At 59.5% G+C, this 21,648-nt stretch overlaps 1 protein-coding gene across 1 annotated transcript in view; it reads left to right on the forward strand.

Moving 5' to 3' along the window:
• MGMT (O-6-methylguanine-DNA methyltransferase) overlaps nucleotides 1-21,648 on the forward strand; it is a 128,991-nt gene that overhangs the window by 83,248 nt on the left and 24,095 nt on the right. The window contains 1 exon segment of the mRNA XM_037051210.1: nucleotides 18,792-18,952. Within this exon segment, the coding sequence (XP_036907105.1) occupies nucleotides 18,792-18,952 (161 nt within the window).

The raw sequence follows: 21,648 nt of genomic DNA on the forward strand, positions 1-21,648 counted from the left end.
TGGGCTTGAGAGGGCGAGGCTGACCATTCGGGGACCCAGGGTGGCCGCGTGCACGGCCGTGACCTGGAGGAGGGGGGAAGGAGCAGCGTGAGGCCACGGCATTCGTGTGAGGTGGCGGAGTTCGTGTGTGAGAACCGGGGGCGCCGCAGAAGTCACCGGGGAGACGTGTCCAATGGCACGTGCTCTGCATTTCTAAGCAGGACAGATTCTTTTATACAGCATTTTGCCGATGTTATTACAGCATTTACAGTGTCTGAACCATTTATTTGTCTTCCCCATGTTCTGCCTGTATTTTTCCCCCTTACGTTAATCTTTTTTCCTCGTGGGCATTTAGAGAGTCTCTGTCACACATGTTGGCATGGCAGACCCCAAGGGTCCCAGCGGAGAAGCATGTTTTTTGTATTAACAGTTACCAACTCATTCGCACAAAAACCAGAGATGCCCTTGTGCTCTGGCACCAGGTGTTCAGGGCGCTTCCAGTCGTACCGGCCCAGGGTGCGGCCCAGCGGTGCTCGCGTGTGGTGGGCGAGGCTGGCCCACGGGGGTCCCAGGCGGGCGCTCATGCCACCGTGAAGCTCGGCTGTGCTTTGGCCTTGCAGGGACCCGTCCTTGTGAACCGTCACACCGAGCAGCCGTCATTGGAATTCGCCTGTCCCTTTGGATGCGAGGCCAGTCTGGGAGCACAGTGTCTCAGCCCCGCTGGAGGGAGCGGGGCTGGGAAGGCATGTGTCACCTCCTCCACCTGCCGCCCAGGGGGCCCTTCCTGGGGCGTGGAGCCTCTCCCCACAGTCTCCCTGGAGGTCCCGGTGCACACCGTGACACCGGCCCGGGGCCAGTGGGCAACTTCTGGGCTCCCCGGAGGAGACCGGAGTGGGCATCTGTGGGCAGAGGAAGCCCTCGGCAGCGCGGCCCCCCTTGCTCTGTGGGGGGGGGGGGTGACCCTCGGCTGGCCAGTCGCGGACATTGGATGTTGGGAATGGACCCAGTCCCGTTTCCTGGGTGACCGGCCAGTCCCTCACCTCCTGCAGGGATTCTGCTGGAGGAAGGAGGCCTCTCCGTGGGGTGACCGTCTTCGAGTACTTCCGGTGGTGGTCTTCACTGCCGGCCTCCTTGGGTAAACTACTGAGAAAGACACCGGTTTCCGGTTTTGGTGTTTGTAGGGGTGACCTTGGTGAGTGCAGGGGAAGTCTGTCTGTCATCCTTTGTATCTCTGGGACAGAGACGGGACACCTGGGGGTGCAGGCCACCGTCCCACCTGCCACCGCCCTATACTGGGCGTCCCCCCTCCCGCCTCCTGGGTCGTGAAACAAGACTCTTTTATGGCACAGCCGCCCTACTCTTCGCCGCCCTGGGGCAGGAGACTGGGAGCTGGTCAAAGGTCGGATGGGACTCAGGAGGCCCAGGGACACACGCACACATGTGCACACCCACGCCCCCTGCCCGGCCCCCTGCCCCGGCCTCCGCTCATCCTTTCTCTGGCAGACAAGCTGGTCTCCCTGCACGGCCTGAGTGGCTTTGTTCATGGAGTTTGTGGGCGCTCTCCCCCGAGGCCACACGCAGCGGGGACTGTGCCAGCGGCCACGTCAAGCGCGCTGGACCCCCGAGAGCTGCTGCCCCTGTCACCAGCCCTTCCCTCAGGTGTGGGTTCCCTTCCGGAGCCTGTTTGCTGCATTAATTAGTAATGTGGGGGCCCCCGGGACCAATAAGTTAAAGAAAGAACACTATGAGTGAGTTTTTTTAAAGGTCATTCAACTCGAGAAAAACCCGTTTTTTTAAAGAAGCATTTTATAGAACTGTTCAATGGCAAAGCAAAATGTGAAGTATTAAATGGTTTTTACCATCTCGAGCAAATTGCCCCTTTTCATGCCATTTCCATCCTCCTCCGCTACATTTAGCCTGCTCCGTTTGTCTACCTAATTCCCTGCAAACTGAGGGGTGGCCCGCCCGACGTGCGGGCCCGGGGCGAGTGACGATGGTTCTCCGCCTGGGGCAGGAGGCAGAGAGCGACACAGAGGGCTCGTCACACAGGTCACTCGGGTTGGGGCGAGCCTTCCTCCCCGGCCTGCCCCGTTCTGCCCCCTGGGTGCTTTTCACTTAGAAAAGGCTTGGTTCAGGACAGAGTTCACTAAATCCACAGGAAAATCGCTGCGAGGAGTGTGAATGGCACACTTGGTTCCGCGTGCTCGTGGGAAAGAAGCAGGACGACCTGCCCGTTTCTGGGCTGCACAGGCCCGGATGGACTGGGTTTCCATGAATAGCAACGTAGCACACAATCCTTTCCCGTTCTCTGGGGACCTGGAAACGTGGCAACTGGTGGCAGGTGACATTCGGCAGTGACCAGAGTCCTCTTCCTGATGCGCACGTTCGGCATCGGTGGTACGCGCCCCAGAGAAGTGACTCTGAGGAAGCTGCCATTGGCACTTGGAACCCGAGGTGGTCACGACAGCGGCGGATGGAGAGACTTGTCAGAGTGGCGAGGTTCGCTGGAGGACCAGGGCAGCAGGCGGGGCGCGGGACAGACACCGGCCAGCTGGTCCCTGCTTCCCCCGGGGGCCATGGGCTCTGTCAGGCAGGGCAAGGTCTGGTCTCGGTTTTAGGGCCCCAGTAGCCCAGGAGCAACAGCCCTGGACTCCAGGAGGGTGGGGAGAAGGGCCTCTGGCAGCCTGGCGCACGGTCCCCTGGGTGGCGTGGCCCCGCCCTGGTCCTGGAGGGGGAGAGGAGCGATCATGAGCCCCTGAAGGAGAACATGAGACTGGCAGGAAGGTGCTTCCCACGTGCGTGCACCTGCCCAGCAGGCTTCAGGTGAGAGGGCAGGCTTGGAGCCATCAGGCGTGGGCTGCGGGGGGTGGTGCTCCGTGGGTGCACGCGTGTCTCCTCCCCTTGTGGGCTGCTGCCCTGCATCCTGCCAGGCCAGGCTGTCAGCAGAGCCTGCCTTCCCTGGGTCTCCGGGGAGGTGAGCCGGTGCCCGCCAGGCAGGGGAGGGCAGCCACTTCTCCTGGTGCTCTGAGCTCACCCACAGGATGTGGCGTGGGAGCACGAGACCCTCCCAGACAGGCCCCCACTGGTCCTGACTGAAGGCTCCCCGGGTTCTTCCCGGGAGAGTGCGGAGCTCTGCACTGGGTGGGGCGTTGCTGTCAGCTCCGTCCTCGAGTCCTTTCCTGAACTGAGTGCAGGGGCCCCCGGGCGCACCGTCCCACACAGGGGAGTCTCCCCGAGGCAGGTTGCAGTGTGACCGGACTCCACAGAGACCCTGGGGGGGTCCCTGCCCCTGACGGCGAGCCCACCCAGTGCAGAGCCGGGCCGGCCTTTCCCTAGTCGGCCCTCCGTCCTGCGGTCCCTGGGGCAGGACATCCCTGTAAATGTCAGTGTGTGCCAACAGGTAGGTCCCCTTCCTGTCCCTTCCCGTTCTTGTCCCACCCCGGAAGACCTCGGCTCTCTAGGGTTCCTCCCCCACCGGCGGTGGCCCCCTGCCCCGGTGCCTGTTTTATGATGGCCTTCGCTCCTCCTCTCAGGGACCTCTCCGTGGCTGTCCCTTCCATCTGTGAATCCGGCTCGGGGACCCAAGGAGCCCAGGCCCCTGTCTCTGAACAGCAGGCACAGTTGCCTTTTCTTTCTTTGACTTGAAAGTGTTCGGAGCAACACAAGGTCATGGTTAAAATTTCCGATAGAGAAGTAGGAGTCTCTTTCCAGAGGCAGCTGCTCTTGATCCTCTTGAATAAAACTTTGTCTCTGTGTTTGTGAGTTCGCACCCCTGTTCTTACAGACCTTGACTGAAGGGATGCAACATAGTCTCCTTTCGAACAGGTCTTTGCCCACATAAAAGAGCGCCGGTTTTCCGCAGTAGCACATTGTTACACATTATCAACTGTACCTTATTAACCCTTCCACTTTGGAAGTTTGGGGGCTGCCGGCCTTTTACAGACTGTTACCAGGAGCAACTGTGGGGGGGTATTTCTGTGCGAGCATTTCCGTGGAGGAGACTCTGAGGGGGGCCACTGGGCCGAAGGGCACTCACTGAAAAGTTTGGACGGACGCAGCCCAGGAGCCCAGCAAAGAGGCTGCGCCCATTCACAGCCCTGAGCCTCAGTAAAGTGTCAGTTTCTCCGAACCTTCGCCAGCATGACATTTTTAAAATGGCTTCTTACTTCTCCAAAAATTGACATTTCTTTGATAACTGTGGAGGCCATACACTTTCTTCTTTAATTTTTATTTGTCAAGTGTACTTTTTCTCCATTGGTGTGGTCAAGCACATTCTTCACTTTTCCCCACTGTTTGTCTTTCTGTTTTAACTTTAGTAACTTTTTTAGAGCGTGGTGCTCAGCCACTTGTCCGAGGCATAAATGTCTTATCCTAGTCTCTGGAGGCTGTGGCCCGGATGGAGTTCTGAGTTTTGTGTCGTCCGGTCTGGCCATCATTCACTGGCACTTCTGTGTTCGAGTCCCGCTTCGAAACGTCCTTCCCACCGCAAGACCGCACGGAGCACGGGCTTCCTTACGGCAGCTATACAGCTTCGTGTTACTCGTTTTCCTTTGTCCCTAAACTGCTTTTGTGTGATCGGTTTTTCCACACCGTGACTGTGCTATCTGTCACCTGCCCCTCACGGAGCCATCCCGGTGCCCTTGTAAGGGGCTTGCGACGTGAGTCTGGGTGTGGCCCCACCCACTGCCACTGCTCCTGCTCATTCCCGGGCCGGCACCTTCCTGCACCGACGCAGCTCGGCAGGGGGCTTGCTACGGAGCAGGCCACGTCCGTCGTCAGCAGCGTGTGGAAAATCTAGTCAGAGTGGAGACAGGGAGGCAGAGGAGCGTGTGCAGATGGCGGAATGGGGACGATGTCACTGGAGGGGAGGCAGTGAAACAAGGTCACGGCCATGAGGTCACTGGTGGGGGTCTGAGAAACCACAAAGTAAAAGATTAGGTAACCAAAACAGGAGTTAGAACAGGGTGCCCCCCGTCCCTGCTGTCCTGGGACCAGCAGGATTTCAGGACCCAGGTCAGGAAGTCACAGGCGAACTTGGACCAGTTGGCCCCCCTCAATGTGCAGAGGAAGTTGGGGGGGGCGTGCACTGTCAGTAGGAGTGCAGTGCTCCGGAAGCCCCCTGGGTCCCGTCTGCTGGGCGGGCCTCCCACCACTACCGCAGCACCCAGTGCCCACGCAGCTGGCAGCCCCGCCATGCCCGCCTGGAACGGAGGGCCTGGTCCTGGGTGACGAGCGCCTTCGGTCCCACGACATTCACGTCAGCGTGACAGTGTTTGGGAGAAAACTTCGAGAATGCAAAACGTCTGCTTGACTGTTCTCGCCCACGTAGCCGCTCTTTCCCGTGGTTTTTCGAGCTCACGTGTCCTCTTCTAGGTGTGTGTGGCTCAGAGTGCATTGGCAGTAGGCCAGTTGGGGATGGCCATGAACTTCATGTCAGTTTTGAAAAATTTCTACTGGGTGTTTCCCTGCCGAGGAACAGGCCACATTTCACTGAGTTAGTGCTTCCTTCTGGGCCCTTCTGTAAAGCTGTGCACTTTCCTTCCCAGAGCCCTCGCCCTCTCCGAGTGTGCTCGTGGACATCTTTAATTGTCTGCTGATGTGCTGCGCAAGCGATGATTGGTTATTCTGACATGGAGAAAAGCTGTTGACTCTTGGCCAGGTGGCTGAAATCTTAGTTCTTACATCGATTTTCTCCAGTTCGTTTCAGGAGACAGTGTGTCTGGGGACAAGGAGGGTTGCGTTTGCCCCTCTGCGTTGTCTGTGCCTGCCCCTTCTGCGTCCCCTCGTGCGCGGCCAGGGGCTAGGCACTGTGCTCGGAGGAGACACGTGCCTTCTCCCAGTGTAGGGAGCAGGCATTCAGTCTGTCTCCTGATGTCTGGATGTCCAGCAGTTGTATGCATCTTGCCCAAGATTCTGCCTCTGATTTCACTGACTTTCTCAGCTTTCTCCGCTGCAGCTGGAGGTATAGCGTGTGTAACGGAACACAACCATTGGTAGCTACAACCGCTTCTGAATGGACAGGGGATTCTTTTACTGAAAAGAAACCGTCCAGTGTGGCTGTTGAGCAGCACACGAGGGGAGGAAACGGTGTGTCCCCCTGGGAATTGCTGGGGGAACAGGCAGACGGGGGTGCGCCCTGAATTAGGATCCCGCAGGCAAAGCGACCACACACACTGCACTGGGCCAGCGCAGCGAGTGCGTTCCATCCAGCGCCTACGGGCGTCCTGAGAGTGGTTTTCTTCGAGGGAGGAAAAAATGGAGCAACAGTGCAAACTGGAGGCCCCGGAGCCCTGAGTGAGTGTCCCAGTGGTCAGCGGGGAGCCCGGCGCAGGCCGTTCCCAAGGTGGAAGCAAGTCTTGGAGTCAAAAGACTTTGCCCCCAGTTTGGGGGGAGAAGGAACCCGAGTGGAGAACGTGTGACGGCGGCTTCTGCTCGTCGCTCAGTCTGTGACCAGGCTCATCGCCTCGTGTTTTGGTGGCGTAAGGACGGGTGGGTCCCAAACAGCCAGAGAGAAAGTGTCTGCGCGGGCACGAGGGGTCCCTGCAGGATGCCGCCCAACAGGCATGCGGCGGGGACGGGACGCCTGCCTGCACCAACCGCCCCTCTCAGTCCGGCACGCTGGTCACCCTCACGTGTGTCAACACAAGGGCGTGTCCACCCGGTGCGTGTTGGCTTGGCCTGTGACCCTGTCCCAAGCACTGACACTGTCCATCCTGTCGCCGCGCCTTTGCCAGGAGGACCGCGCTGAGGGATCCCCGCCAATCACGGGGCCTTCCCGGGCCTGCCGCACAGCGGCGATCTGCTGGGGTGATTGCGTGGGAAAGGGGGGTCCTTCCATCTCACTAATTCAGTCTACATACAATTGATTTCTGCCTGTTAATGAACCCCTTGGTGTCGGCGGCAGTCGCCTGAGCCGCCTCACCCAGTGGGGGAGGGAGGGGGCGCGTGCGCTCCGCCCCCCCCCCCCCGCGACGGCCTGTTTTTCCTAGGGCTTGNCCGGCAACCAGGCAGAGCCTGGAGAGCGGGAGGACCCCCCCCAGCCCTGGCCTAAGGGTCCCCTGGCTTTGGAAGTGTGTTTGAATCTCCTGTGAGGACATTGGTGACTTTGCAGAGTCACTGTCGGAAGCCGTAGAAGTAGACATCGGGGGCCCCAGTGGCCAGCGGCCAAGTGAGCACAGCACATTCTCCTCAAAGCCAAAGTCCTCTATCCCACTGGTCACTGGCAGGTCCAAGTGGGGGCGGGCTCTCTAACTCCAACTTGGGGTCCAGGGTGCGGTCGAGATGGACCCAGGGGCACTTCTCCGTGAGTATCAATGGAAGGCGGTGACGTCCTCGTCGTTGTGACTGAGGGAAGGGGCTGTCTGTCCGGGGGGTGTCTTCTCTGGGCCTGATGATGGAGAGGCCACAGGCCACCCATCAGGGATCCCAGGCGGCGGCTGAAGGGTGGCGCGTGGCACCCGGTGGCCATGAGGAAGGGCTCGCTCTCCGGTGTCAAAGCCGATGCCAAGGCCCCCTGCGCAGGGGTCCAGGCACAGCCGAGTTCCGGGGGGGGGCGCTTTCTCACGGCCCCGGCCCTGAGGACAAAAGCACTGGCTTCCGAGGGGGAGGAGGTCGGGGGCTGCCCCAGGGACCGGCCGCTCTTTCACGCCTCCGTCCCCTTAGCAACTGGCACAGAAGTGATNCTGTCTGTCCGGGGGGTGTCTTCTCTGGGCCTGATGATGGAGAGGCCACAGGCCACCCATCAGGGATCCCAGGCGGCGGCTGAAGGGTGGCGCGTGGCACCCAGTGGCCATGAGGAAGGGCTCGCTCTCCGGTGTCGAAGCCGATGCCAAGGCCCCCTGCGCAGGGGTCCAGGCACAGCCGAGCTCCGGGGGGGGGGGGCGCTTTCTCACGGCCCCGGCCCTGAGGACAAAAGCACTGGCTTCCGAGGGGGAGGAGGTCGGGGGCTGCCCCAGGGACCGGCCGCTCTTTCACGCCTCCGTCCCCTTAGCAACTGGCACAGAAGTGATGAGTAGTAGATACTCAGCACACACTCACCCACAGAGGACCGTGGCCACCGCCCCCGCTGCATGCGAGCGGGGGGACCCCGGGGCCTCGGCTGCCCCTGGGGGAGCAGAGGGCCCCTCATGGGTCAGACTCTGGGGTCGCACTGCTTCTCAAAATTCGGGAATCAACTGCTGGGTGTTGCAGAGTTTCTTGCATTTGGGAAAAAACGTTTTTGCGTCCTTTGTGTCCTAAAACGTTCAAAAGCCACTCACTTCCAGTTTCTGTGTTTTAGTTCCCTGTTTACCTGTAAAATGTTTAGTGGAAATGGCAGCAGGGCGTTTCCCCCCGTGTCCAAGCCCCGCCCTCTGTGCGGCAGTGTGCCCGGCGGCCCTGGGCAACCAGTGCCCGTGTTTTCCGCCCACACGTGGTGATGGGCAGGGTGGAATTGGCTTTCAACAGAGAAGCGAGGTGCACCCGGGGGTGCAAGGAGCTGGCTGCAGTGTGGGGTGTCCGTTTTCAGTTCTGACTGCTGCTTGTTTTGAAGACACGGAAAAAAGACAGCCGCGTGCTGGAGAGGTCCACTGACGCCCCGCCTGTGCCCCGGAGTGCAAGGGCCAGGGGTCCAGCCCAGGTTTGGACTCCCGGAAGTCCTGCCTGCCCGCCCAGGGTAGGCCCGCCAGCCTCTCCCTTGTCCCACTGTCAGGGGGCACCTGCCAGTGCCTGCTGCCCTGTGTCTGCTGGGAAGGCTGTGCCAGCCGGCCCCTCCCTGGGGAGCCCTTGGAACCGGGTCTGGGCAGGAATCTCGGGGCCTAGCAAGTGTGACAGCCTCCCTGGGGACTGCATTGATTTTTTAAGAGGAATAAAAAGGCATATAAAATGAGGCCTTCCAACCTGCTTTGAGTAGAAATGGCTGCTTCCTAGAGGGAATTTTCACTGGCCAGCTTTGCTGCGAATGTTTTCTGCCCCACCCTTCCTCGGCCTTTCCGCCTGCCTCTACTCGGTGAACTTGGGACGGGAAGACCTCGGGGCACTGCTGGTCCGGGTGCCCTGGACGGAAGACGAGGCGCGGGGAGAGCAGCCAGGGGGCCGCCCGGGTCGGGTGGGTGTGGCCTCTCACCGGTGGGGTGCAGGGTGGCATCACCCTTGGGACGGGAGCGCTTGCTAAAGATCTACAAATGTTCCTTCTTGTAATCCACTGCTTGCAAATATTAGTAATCTGGAAAAAAGATTTATTTTAATAACGTTTCAGTTTTGTTCTGTAGTCAACGTTGTTTTATGACCCCACATCCTTGCCAGAAAGCACATTTTAAGAGTTTCAATTCAAAATTAAATATGACCTCAGTGTTTTAAAATACAGTTACATTAACTGTCCATTTAATAGTTGCTTAAGGTTTTTTGGCCACTAATGCGTAGTCAGGATACTGTCTGATATTAAATCCAGAGATTTCGGGGGTGCTGCCAGCTAACAGGTTCCAGCTGCGGCCGTGAACGGGCTTCTGAGGCCCGAGCTGCGGAAAGTTGTCCAACAGAGCGGCAGGCTCCTCTTACCTCGTGAGCTCATCTCTAAAAACCCCACCGTGTTTGCTGAGAGGGGGCATCTATCATTTATCGAGAGCTGTGCAAACCAGTTTACCAGACAAGTAATTTCGAGACAGGCGTGACTTGTTAATGAGCACTGCACGCAAGTTAGTGGGGCGGGTCCCCACGGTCTGCACGCCTTCCGAGAGGACGGGCGGGCGTTCAGGTGGTTGCTGTGGTTTTGACATCGAAATGAAGACAGAGCCCCGCGCTAAGGGGAAAAGGCCTTTTCCTAAGCAGCGTCCTGGCAGAATGGTCTCGGAGCCGGGTGGGGATCCCCGTCGGCAGCTGCAGCGGGGCAGGGGGTGTCAGGCCTGCCAGCGCCCGAACCACACTTCTCACGACCGTGTGGACTCGGAGGAGAAGGTGCCACGTTCCTGAATGGAGACAGCGAAGGAAAACTGCTTGTTCTGGAGGTGACGTGGCTGACGGGCCGAGGAGAGGCCGGTGTCCCTGGCTCGGGCCGGCTCACACCCCCCTGCTCCTCCGCTTAACACGTGTCCCTGGACCTCCACTGGGCACAAGGGGGCTTCTGGTGGGCGCCTGCAGGAGGGGCCACGGGTGTCCTCTGCACGTCACAGGTGGTGGCTAGGGGGTCTCCCCACAGAGACCTCTCCCTTCCTCCTCCTCCTCTTGTAAGGACCCAGTGGGCTCCTCTTGTCCGAGGAACCAGAAGGAGGAACGGGAGGCAGAGGAGGGCGCCTCGCAGGGGGGCCTCGTAGAGTTCCAGCCTTGTCCCCAGTCACAGAAGGAAGACGAGACTCAGGGGTTGGCTGTTTAATTCCATTTTTCTTCTGTTTCTTGTGTGGTTGGTGGCCTTGTGTCGGGGCGGGAACAGAGCAGCCGGGGAGGAAAGCCACTAACCAGACTCCTCCCACCTGGAACACCTCCAGGTGTGGGCTTCAGGACTGGAAGTGACGCCTGGGCCTCGGGCTTTAATGAGCTCAGGCACTCGGCACAGAACCCAGGAAGGGGGGGAGTGTCGCTTCTGCTGCTTAGAGAGTGTTCCTGGACTTTCTCCCCCAGGGCGTGGGTTTCGGCAAACGAGGGAAGATGGAGTCGTTCAGGCTGGTGTTTCGGTGCTGCTCCACCCCGCTGAGTCTCGCCCACCCCTTTGCTCAGCCGGCCCCGAGCACCGCACCCGTGCCGATGGGACCTGCGCGGGACCCACGGCTAGGGAGAGGACGGGGGCAGCTCTGCATTGGGGCACCGGAGTGGCCTTCACGGGAGCTTGTCCACCTAACTCCTTGGCGCAGCCCAGGCCCACCCTGCTGCCTGACCAGGCCTCCTAGAAGGGGCTCGGCCGGTCTCACTCTTTGTGTCCAGAGGGCTGAGGGGCGGGAGGGGCCTGGGCCTGGGGCCCCAAGACCAAGGCCTGCCGCCTGTGTAAAGGAGTGCCAGGGCGTGCAGATGGACGTTGAGCCATTAGATAGAAACACACCCTTCCTCGAAGGTGTGCACCAGTGGCACCCAGCGGGCCGCTCTCTTGCAGCCGTAGACCCTGCAGTGTGGGCACCTCCTCTCTCTTTTTGGAAGCTTCTGGAATGGAACAGACCTAGATCCTACTCTCCGATTCCGTTGTCCCTGCAGAATAAGGCACTGGGGGTCCTAGACTGTATTCCTGAGCGGCTGGGAAAGTTCACAGAAGTCTCCCACCTGGAGGAGAACCCCCATGCTGTGCGGCACCCACGCTGTCGGGGTGGGGGGGGCCTGGGGACCTATGGACGCTTCACAACAAGGCGTGACCGCGCTTCCGCTGCTTGTCGGAGGCCCGGAGGCTCAGGCCTCGGGAATCAGGCAGACCTCGGGCCAGGCCCGGGCTCCGTCCCTGACTGGCTGCTGACCGTCACAGGACTCTGGGCCCCCATCTCCTCTTCTAGACCGTGGAGGTGATACTTTCCTCCGCGGGGGCACCTGGGAAGGACGAACACAGCAGGCCCCAGTCGTGAGCCCGGCACGGGTCGGCGCTCAGACAGCGCAGCCGTGACGTTTCATGGGAGGCCTCAAGTCGTTTCCTCACAGTTGGTCCTCAGTGACGTTCAGGGGACCGCACCGTCCCCAGGCGCCAGGTTGTGTCATGGAGGGGCAGCAGGGAGACTGCCCCCACCTGGCACTTCTGTAGTCGGTGGCCTTGACTGTGGCCGACCTCAGCTGTGTCCTGGAGGGTCGGGACGTTAAACTGCGTGGTGGGAAACCGGCCATCTGCGCCCATCTCGACCGCGCACCCGAGGCTTTGCCCGCTCCTGCTACTTGCTCTCTTACCGCTTGTTCATCGCAGAGAGCAGAGCCCCTCCCTCTGGTGTTTCTGCCGCTCTCCGCCCTCAAAACCCTGTGTCCCCGTGCAGGCCCTGGTTTGAAACCCAGGCCCTCTGTCTCCCTGCGTGTCCTTGTAGCCCTCCAACGGCTCAAGGACTGGGCAGCCTCTGGTGGCCCCCTGCACCGGGCCGGGGGGAGGCTCCGCGTGGGGACCGCCGCTGTGGACCACGGGCACTGCAGTTAGCCGGGGAGACACTCGTGGGCGACCAGATGCCCCGTTTGAAATCTCATTCACCTGTGAGCCGTCTGTGGTTCCTGTCCATGGGCCAGTCCCTCACATGTCCCTGCTCTCCGAGTGGAGGAGGAGACTATTGAGTCACACCGAGTCACCCAACTCCAGAGACCCTTTGGGGGGAAGTGCCCTTGCGGGAATACCAGTCGTTTGACGAGGCTTACGGAATGAGTCCTTAAAAGTTTTATTTCCACAGATATTTTTCAACAGATGAACTAATTCTTGACCAACTGTAATAAATCTACTCAAGCAGCAGTTTGATGAGGACTCTTTATTCCTGCTTCATGTTAGTTCTTTCGTTAAAGCTGCTTCATTCCTAGTGTCTAAGCATTTTCTTTACAAGAAGCTCAATTCAGCCGCAGAAGAGGACTGTGCCTCTCCCGTGTGCGGAGCGTTAAAGCCTTTGTCCGCCGCCGCCGCGGAGGAGCGTGGAAGCCACGCGGACAGGGGCCGTGTGAACTCTTTATTTGCCACGTTTACCACATTAATAACTGCGTTTCTGCAAGTTGTCACATCCAGTAAAAGATCTTCATCGCAGGCTGTCTTTGGGGGCCGAACTGAGACGGGATGCATGCATTTAATAAATTGTAGTCTCAAGTAGTCATTTTTGTAAATAATTAGTTTCGGTGAAAGAATAAGTTAGCATATCGTATGCATCTAATGTTGCAAACGTACATACGGCAAACTTTGCTATTAATCAACAGTCAAGCACCGTGAGTGGGGTCTCATACATAATGAATTGGGCTTAAGCCTCATGGGTTTCTTGATAGAAAAATAAAATAAAACACAAGTGTGGTAAGCTTTTGAATAAAATTTAACTAGATTGCTCTGCATCCTGTAATTGTTTTGCAATCATTAGGGACTTGATAATTCATCTATAGTTTTGGGGTGTTTTTATCTTCATCTGTCAAATAGGAGAGATTTTTAATGATATGTTAAAGTGTTGATAAAACACGGTTCTCCTTTCAATAATGTTAACATTTAGGGAGAGAGAAAATAGGCTTTTTTAAGGCACTCTGGTCTGCCAAGTATACTATTTAAATCGTCTTTTAAAAATGTTTTATGATTGCTGATGTATTTTTAACAGTTATTTTTTAAAGGAAAATATACCGTTCTTATGACATGTGCCTGTTGCGGGGAAGAGGTGAAAATTTACAGGAAAATGTCTGTGTTTTGGGGGTGTTTTAGATACACCCGTAAACTCCCCTGTGGTCTCATTTAGGTGCTGACATCACCCTGAGGCCCTAGTGTGAGGGGCTTCCGCTAAAAGCCGAGGTCCGGTTTAAGCAGCAAACCTACGACCACCCAGAAAGCGAGTAGTGGGGGCCCAGATAAACTCGAGGCTGCCTCTTCCTCCCTTTGCCATCGACCTCAAGACGGCAGCCCAGGGGGCCTCTGACGGGGTGGGAGTCAGCGCGCACCAGGAGGGGAGCTGGTTTCCATCCTCTCAGCTCCGCCGCCCAGTGCAGCCTGGTACCTGAGCTCCCTCCAGGCTCGAACCAGCTCCCTGCTGGCTGTTTCTGAACGAGGTGGGGACTGGCGCCCGCCTTACGCCCCTCCCTTTATCGGGGGGGGGGGAGCCTCCTCCCTTTGGGCAGATGCCTCTTTGGAAACAGACGTGAAACCGAACACGGAGCGTCTGCCGGTGAACCCCTGCGTCACGAGTAGTGGGCGCGCTCATCCCGGATGCGAACGACGCTCAGCGTCTGCGTGCAGACATAATCCTGCAGCTGCCGGTTCATCCGTTTATTAATTTCCCCCTCTTTTCACAGTGGAATGCACACTGTGCTTGGGCTTTAGGGGGAGCGGTGAGCTCCCCTGTCACGCAGAATGGCAGGCGACCGGACGCGCACAGTAAGCGCCANACCAGCTCCCTGCTGGTTGTTTCTGAACGAGGTGGGGACTGGCGCCCGCCTTACGCCCCTCCCTTTATCGGCGGGGGGGGGGGGAGCCTCCTCCCTTTGGGCAGATGCCTCTTTGGAAACAGATGTGAAACCGAACACGGGAGCGTCTGCCGGTGAACCCCTGCGTCACGAGTAGTGGGCGCGCTCATCCCGGATGCGAACGACACTCAGCGTCTGCGTGCAGACATAATCCTGCAGCTGCCGGTTCATCCGTTTATTAATTTCCCCCTCTTTTCACAGTGGAATGCACACTGTGCTTGGGCTTTAGGGGGAGCGGTGAGCTCCCCTGTCACGCAGAATGGCAGGCGACCGGACGCGCACAGTAAGCGCCACCGTGTCGCCCTGGCAGCCGTGCACGCGGCCCGTTGGCAGGCCTGCCGTCGTCACCCTTGGCTCGGGTCTGCTGTCTGGGTCAGGGTCTCCTAGTTCGGGCACCAACACTGCCGTCTCTCCCTTGTCCGCTCTGTGTCCTCTGGGACTCCAGTAACAACGGCATGAATGCTGTCGCACCTTCGTGGCGGTGGTGTCCCCACAGGCCCCAGGCAGTGTCACAGGCCTGCCACTTGCGTCCTTGATTCCTTGCCTGGCCTGTGAGGGGCCTAATCGTGGGGGAGGGTCTCTATGGGGGGGGGTCGGTGAGCCTCAGAGAGGGTCGCCAACACCCCTGTCACACTCCCACCTGCCCGGCCTCCGAGACGGACTGCAGACCCCAGGCGGGTGCGCATGCTGTGAGCCGCATGCGGAAGGGCCCCTGGTGGGCGCTCTCGTGGAGTCTGACCCCTGGATCCGGTTGGAATGGAGAGTTTAATGGCTCTGTTCACTCAGCCTCTGTATTTGGAAAAAAAAATTCTTATTATTGGCAGGCAGTGGAATTTAATTCTTGTCTTCAGTTCTGCCGCTAGAAGAGAGACAGCAGGGCTTCAGCAGCAAGGTGTCAGAAATGCAGGACAAATCCACGAGACAGACCCAGAGATGCTGCAAGAGGCCAGTCAAGGCAGACCCGGCCATGTTTCTTCCAGTGACTTTTAGCAAGGTCTCCACGCGACGTTCTCCCAGTTCACCTCTGTGGCATCTTTAAACTGCAGCCGCTATGAGCGCCTCCCGATCCCGTGAGGTCAGGTGTTCTCCCGGCTCCACGCCGAGGCCTGGCAGCCCCAGAGGGCGGGTCTGCTCAGCAGGGTCCGCCTGGAACGCATCCCATGTGAAGGGGACCCACCTGAAGTGCCACGTGGCCAGAGCTCTGCGCCCTCATCGCACAGAATGTGTCCATGGGGGCCCAGGGGATTCCATGCAGACTGACACCCCAGCCTGGCCAAAGGACTGGCCGGCCAGCTCCCTGCCTGCCCGGTTCCCGAGGAACTCAGTAGAACGTGGGTGTTTGGGGCTTTCTGGGCCCCCTCAGTGTCACCAGCTAACATCCCCAAAGCGCGAGGCTTAGCCCCATGCCCTGGGGAAGAGACTGGAGGAGCCCCTCCAGGAGGCGGCTCCTGGAGGAGCCGCTGGGGCGCTGGGGCTCAGGAGGCGCTGGGGCTCAGGGCACACTAGCTGTGAGCGCTGCACGGCGCCACCCAGACTGGAGGGCGTGCTTAGGGCCTTGGCCTGTGTTCTTCCATCACGCGGGACTTCGGCCAAGTTCATGACATTTTCATGTCTTTGGGGAGTAAATTCCCAGAAATGAGAGACTTGGTGGCTCTTTGATACCCGTGAAGTCTCGGGGCACCCACGTCCCCGCCACAGCAGTTGAAGCACTGAGAGCATGGGACGGGGGAGGCCCCAGCTCCCTGTGTCCCCTGTGTCCCAGGGTGTGTGGCAGCCCCCTCCACTTCCATATCAGCGTCCTGACACGCCACTGGCAGGGAGGAAGGGTTCTCGTGATGACCATCTGTGCTGGGCAGCCGAGTGCCCTCCGTTAGCACGTCCAGGTCCGGGGCGGTGGCCTCACTGGAGACAGTTCAGAGGGCGGTTCGGGTTGAGGGACCGGTTTGCTTCAGAGCGACTCCGACATCGGCTCTGCGCTGGAACATTCTTCCTGCCAGCCCAGGAAGGGACAGGTCAGGGCCGCCTCTCACAGCTCCAGGGGCGCCTCACACGGGCTTTCTGACACACAGACATTCTGAAAGCTTCCCCTGCAGGCAGCGTACCTCAGCCCTTTCTTCTTATGGAGCTCCCGGGGTGACCGGCAGTTGTGTATTTCTCGAAGACGCCCCTGAACCAAACCACATATGACCTCACGGTCACTGTGCTGGGGCACCGCGGGGTCGCTGTCGTCACAAGTCAGAAGGCTCAGCAGAGCCGGGTCCCCTCTCCTGCCACTAGCGAGGAGGGGGCAGAGAGCCTGCGTGACGCTGTGCTCCCCAGGAACAGGCAGCTGGACTCGGACGCCCCCTCCCCGCGCAGTCCCACTGGACGGGAGCGCCGTGTGACTCTGGCTGCGGGCTGCATGCATGGCGGTGCCCGGGTGTCCCGTCGCCTGGTGGCTGGTGCCTCCCTGTACGCAGCCCAGTCGGCGTTGGCAGGTCCCTAGCAGGTGAGCTGCTTGGACGTGGGACGTAAATGAGGGTGGGCCCTGGAGCCATGACGGCGGGGGTTCCAGTCCATCAGGTGAGGGGGTCGGAGGGCCTGGAAGATGTCCTCCTCCGTGAAAGGGGCCGTCAGCGGCCCCCAGTGGCGGTCACAGCGCGACGCTCTCAGGGACGAGCTGGGCAGGGTTGGAGGAGAGGGCAGAGGGTCATTTCCATTTTATTGTAGAAATGGAAATTTGTGTCATGGCTCTAGGAATCTGCTTTTATGTGTGTGTTTAATGCCATTCATTTCAAATGTGGTGTCATAAATCCTGGCTTCGGAATCAAAGCGCTTTAACTGCATTTCACCCGCGAACAGTTGCCCAGCTCCAACAGAGAAAGAGCCAAAAAGGAGTAGATCAGAGGTTGGGGTCTTTAGCACAAGCATAAAAAATCAATTTAAGATGAATTTTACTGCTATAAAAACTCTTCAAACACCCTTGTGAGGGTGGGAAGTGCTGGGAAGTGCTGGGAAGCACAGCTCAGGTCTCACGTCCTGAGCAGCGGAGGCCGAGGCCCCAGTGTCCGCCCCGTGTCGCTGGGGACGTCTGAGTGGGGAGAGTGTGACTCGGAGCAGAGGGGGAGGCTGGGCGGCACAGAAGCCCTGCCTCTCGGATGAAAATGCCCGTCTCCCGTCGTGACCGCCCCTCCCCTAGGGACCCCCACAGTGTATGTGACAAGACCACAGCCCCCACCAGCCCTGAAGACCAGCCGAGGCCTGGGGGGCGCTGCCCCTGGGGTATCCGGCCCTGTACCCCAGCCCTGCCGGGTGCTGCGGGGTCTCGAGGGCCCTGTCCCTCTCTTGCCGTGTCAGGAAGGAAGCCCCCGCAGGTTGACGGCGGTGACACTGGGTTCGCCTGCCTGCGCCGGGCCGCTTGGCGGGTGAGGGCAGGGAGCACACGATGAGGCCGCCTCTGCGGGTGCAGCTCGCCCACCACCCTCAGGACGCTGCGAGGGGGCTCGAGGCTTCGGGAAGAGCCGCTTGCACCTGCATTTTGGCGGCTTTTCCGCCTCCCCAGAAAAGCCTCGGGAGCTGTGGTATCCGAAAGGAGACGGGAGAAAGTCCACCCCCAGGACTGGGAAGCCAAGGACGCCGGGTGTCCAGGGCCCGGCAAAGTGGAAGGGGTCAGACTTGCTCCCTCAGGCAGCGCAGCTGCGCACCCAGAAAGTCAGCCCTGCCGAGGGGTCAGGTCCGCAAGGGGCAGCTGCAGGGTCTGGCGACAGAAGAATCGCCACCCGGCTGGATGAGACAGAGCCATCTGAAGCGAGGCTAAAACACGCTGGTTTAAAATAAATAAAATGAACTTTAGGAGGTAAAGGGGAGACCAGCGGCCGTAATAAACAGTAAGACTTGAAACACGAACAAATGTCCCGCAGCACTGCTCTGAAGTCCCAAACCCGGGAAGGACCACACCCGGACCGGACACCCTCAAGTGTGGGAGTGAGTGGACCGAGAGCGGCCTGCGCAGGACACGGTCGGGAGCACGTGGGTGCCGCTCTGTGGGTGGGGGAGGGGGGAGCCCCGCAGTTACTTTACCGGGGTTTCTGGGAAAAGGCTCTGGTAACGAGCTCTCAGCGATCCGACAGGCGACACAGATGTACACCTGTGCGTCCTGCCAAGGGGCAGGCACTCCGCCCTGTGAATCGTGTCATTGTCGCTCTGTGGCAGCTGGCTTCTGGCCGGCGACAGACATGCAGAGCCCTAACCAGAGGCGCCATGCCCCAGGGTGCGCCTCCTGGGGATCGCCCCTTGTTTTCAAGGACGCCATGTTTCTTCTGTAAAAAAAAAAAAACAAAAACCTCACCCCAGGGGTATATTTATTGATTTTGGAGGGAGAGGATGTGAGAGGGAAACATTGATTGTTTGTGCCCAGTGTGCACCCCAGTCAGGGGCGAACCCACCACCTAGGTATGTGCCCCGACCAGAAATCAAACCTGCGACATTTAGGAGTGGGGACGACACTCCAACTGGACGAGCCGCCCGGCCAGGGCAGCCGTGTCTTTCAAAGCTAAAGGTGGACACCCAGGGGAATGGCTCCCAGGTGTCTCAGCCTTCGTCCTCCCCCGTCGTCCTCCCGGCTGTCATCTGCCTCTGGTGCAGCTTGAGGAGATGCGCCTGCTCGGGGAATGGCTGCAGGCGCTCCCCTCCTTCGTGCACTGCTGTTTTCGGGTTGCCTTGCAGATGTGCGGACCGGGGGCCTCGAGGTACTTAATCTCCCGTTGTCACTTCCACAGCCCCACGGAGGCCCCTGCTTGTCCTGAGCCACCCGGCAGCCCTGCAGAGACAGCGGATCCCCTGGCGCAGTGCTCGGCCTGGCTGCGTGCCTACTTCCAGCATCCTGCCGCCCTCCCGGAGCTGCCCGTGCCTGCCCTCCACCACCCCATCTTCCTGCAAGGTCAGTGACGCCCCTGCTCTGCACTCCCCTCACGGTGCCTATCGCTCACGTCACCGCTCGCTCTACTGACCGTACCAACTGGGTGCTTTCCCCCCATCCAAACAGAGCCAGCATGTGGCCACGAGGATAGTGCAGCCTGCACCGTGCTGGACGGCTGTGTGGGTTTGGGCACGTGGTCGCCTCGGGCTCGGCAGAGGCGGGGGAACAATAGAGCAGGCCCACTGGGACTCTCGCCGGGAGGTCTGAGTAGGAGCCCAGCTGAACAGCGGGGCATTTTTCAGTCAGCTTATTGGGAGCCTGCCCTGTCTGCCGGCCAGCAGCACAGAAATCAAGGCTTGTACGTGGGCCGCCGGCCGCATCCTTGAACCTGGCGCTGGCCGTCCCGGGGGTATCGGCAGCGTGTCGTCTTGGACGGGCTCTCCACTGAGCCGCCCGGACGTCCCGTGGCCAGATGCTCTGCTCTTCGGGGTGGGTTGGGAACCGCTGCCTCCGCAGAGTGACGCCTGCGAGGGCCTGAGACTTTCCCAGGCCCGTCCTTTTAAGCTTTTGTTGGATTCTTCCGTACGGCAGCTACAGTCAGTCTGACACTTACCGGAGGTTCGTTTTGCATAGTGGTTTTCATGGTTGTTTTAATACAAATGAGCATTTATATACAGAATTTGTGTGTGTGTATACATGTATGAACCCATATCTACATGTACTTAAAGAATGCACACATACATGTACTTCAAGGAAAAAACACACCAGAAATCGTGGGTAATGTTAAAGTGAACTTGAACTTAAAAATGGAATTGACTCAGTAAGTTTAATGCTATTCTAATTGCTGCTATGATTTTCAGCAAAAACAAACCAGCAAAGGGAGCAGAGTTTTCGGGGGAGGCAGGCAGAGACACCCCCGGAAGCCCAGCTGACCGTGAGCTGAGCGACAGCGGAGAAGCCCTGCCTGTTTCTGCAGGCACTGAACGGAAACTGAGGCGGTGACAGACATGTGTCTGTCCACCCAGGGTGTTGTCCGGAACTATCCCAAGAGGTCTCTTTCAGCGAGGGCTGCGGACGGAGATTGTGAAAGGGGTTCCCTGGGTGGGGCAGGCGCTGGGCGGCACTCTGCACGGGTCCACAGCCCGCCTGCCCCTACCCTCCGGCACCTGCGTCCAGGGCTGGCAGAGAGCGTGGGTGACGGTGCGCGGGTGCACCTTCCATGCTGGGGACGGGCTGTGCGTCTGAGGGACTGGGAGATGCCGTTGGGAACCTGGGAGCTGTGGCCTCCTCTCTCTGCTGTCACCGCTCTGTCACCGTTTCTGCTCTGCCTCTGGGAGCAGGAAGAACTGTCCAACTGGCTTCCCTCCCATCAAGTCTGTCAGATGAGGGAGCAAGCATTTAAGGTGTTGAAATGTTTGGAACGGAGAAATTACGAATCTAGGGAGGACGTCCTGTGTCATCTAAAAGGGTGGGGAACAGGGGGCTTGTTGTATCCTGAGTCCTTCCCTCAGCACTGGGACCGACCACTCTTGCCCTGCATCCCCAGCTCTGGGCTCACACCAGGCCAGGCTGTCCCTGTGGCCACCCAGTTGCCCCAGAAGCCTGTCGGCCAAGCCCTGCTGGTGGGGACTTGTGAGCAGGTCATGGTCCCCTGCAGCTGGTTAGGGGTAGGGGCATTGAGTGGCACCCACCAGCTGACAGGTAGTGGCTGTGGCCCAGGTTTCCCGGCTGTGACGTGTGCAGCCGGGAATCTGCGGCACAGTCACCCCCGGGCAGGGTCCAGGTGTGGGGACTCTATGAGTTGCAGGGGGAGGTGGGGCACGGCTGGAATGTGGTGGCCACCACGGAGTTAATGGCACTGGCCCCAGCTGTGCGCACCTTTGTGTCCAGGGGTGGGGAGCTCGCTGGCCCTCCCCTGTGTGTCTGGGAGCCAGTGGCTCCGTGGGGGGAGGACAGGTCCCACGCAGGCCAGTCCTCCGACCGCCTGCAGGCCTGGAGGCTGTGGGTGCACGGGAGGAGCAGACCCTCTGTGCAGAGTGGGGGAACGGGTCCACTTTAAACAGCGCCTCAGTCTCCATGACAGGTTTCCGTGACTAGTCCTGCTTTCTGTGCACGTCAGTTCTTGAGTCTGCTGAGCTGTGTCTGTGTGTCACGCTTTCCTCATAGTCCCGCCTCAAAGCCCTGGCTGGGGAGGCTCAGGACCTGGGGCCTCGGGACCGGGCCCTGCACAGCCCGCCCCTCAGGCCTCAGCGTGGCCCATCTGCTGCCCAGAGGCCCCTCTCAGGCGCAGGCCAGGCCACCTGTCCTTCACAGGGTCCCCGTAGGGTCTTCTGTGAGGTAAGCACCTGGGAGCCGTGGGCTCAGCTTTGAAGGAGTCACTAAGCTGCAAGCGAAGGGGAACCACCGAACTTGCCCTTGGTGAGGGTAAAACATCAGACGCTGGAAATTTCCTGTGGCTCCACTTCTCTTCTTAGAGAATCTCCGGAGTTCGGTGAAAGCAAGTTACTCACCTGGGGGTTTCTCCCAGGGAGCCCCTCAGCTGTCCCTGGGACCAGAAGTCTGGAAGCGTCTGCCACGGCCGCCGTTCCTGGGGCCGGGGCAGGCGGGCTTCCCGGAGGAGTGGCCGCCCCCAGGAGCGGGGGGACCGAGCTGCCAGGCGGCTGAGTTTCCCCTGAGACTGGTGTTTTAGTGGGAGGGCATTTTCTGTTTTAAAAAAT

This window comes from Sturnira hondurensis, unplaced genomic scaffold (genome assembly GCF_014824575.4).
Source record: "Sturnira hondurensis isolate 20B ecotype Veracruz unplaced genomic scaffold, ASM1482457v3 Scaffold0007208, whole genome shotgun sequence".
Taxonomy (NCBI): Eukaryota; Metazoa; Chordata; class Mammalia; order Chiroptera; family Phyllostomidae; genus Sturnira; species Sturnira hondurensis.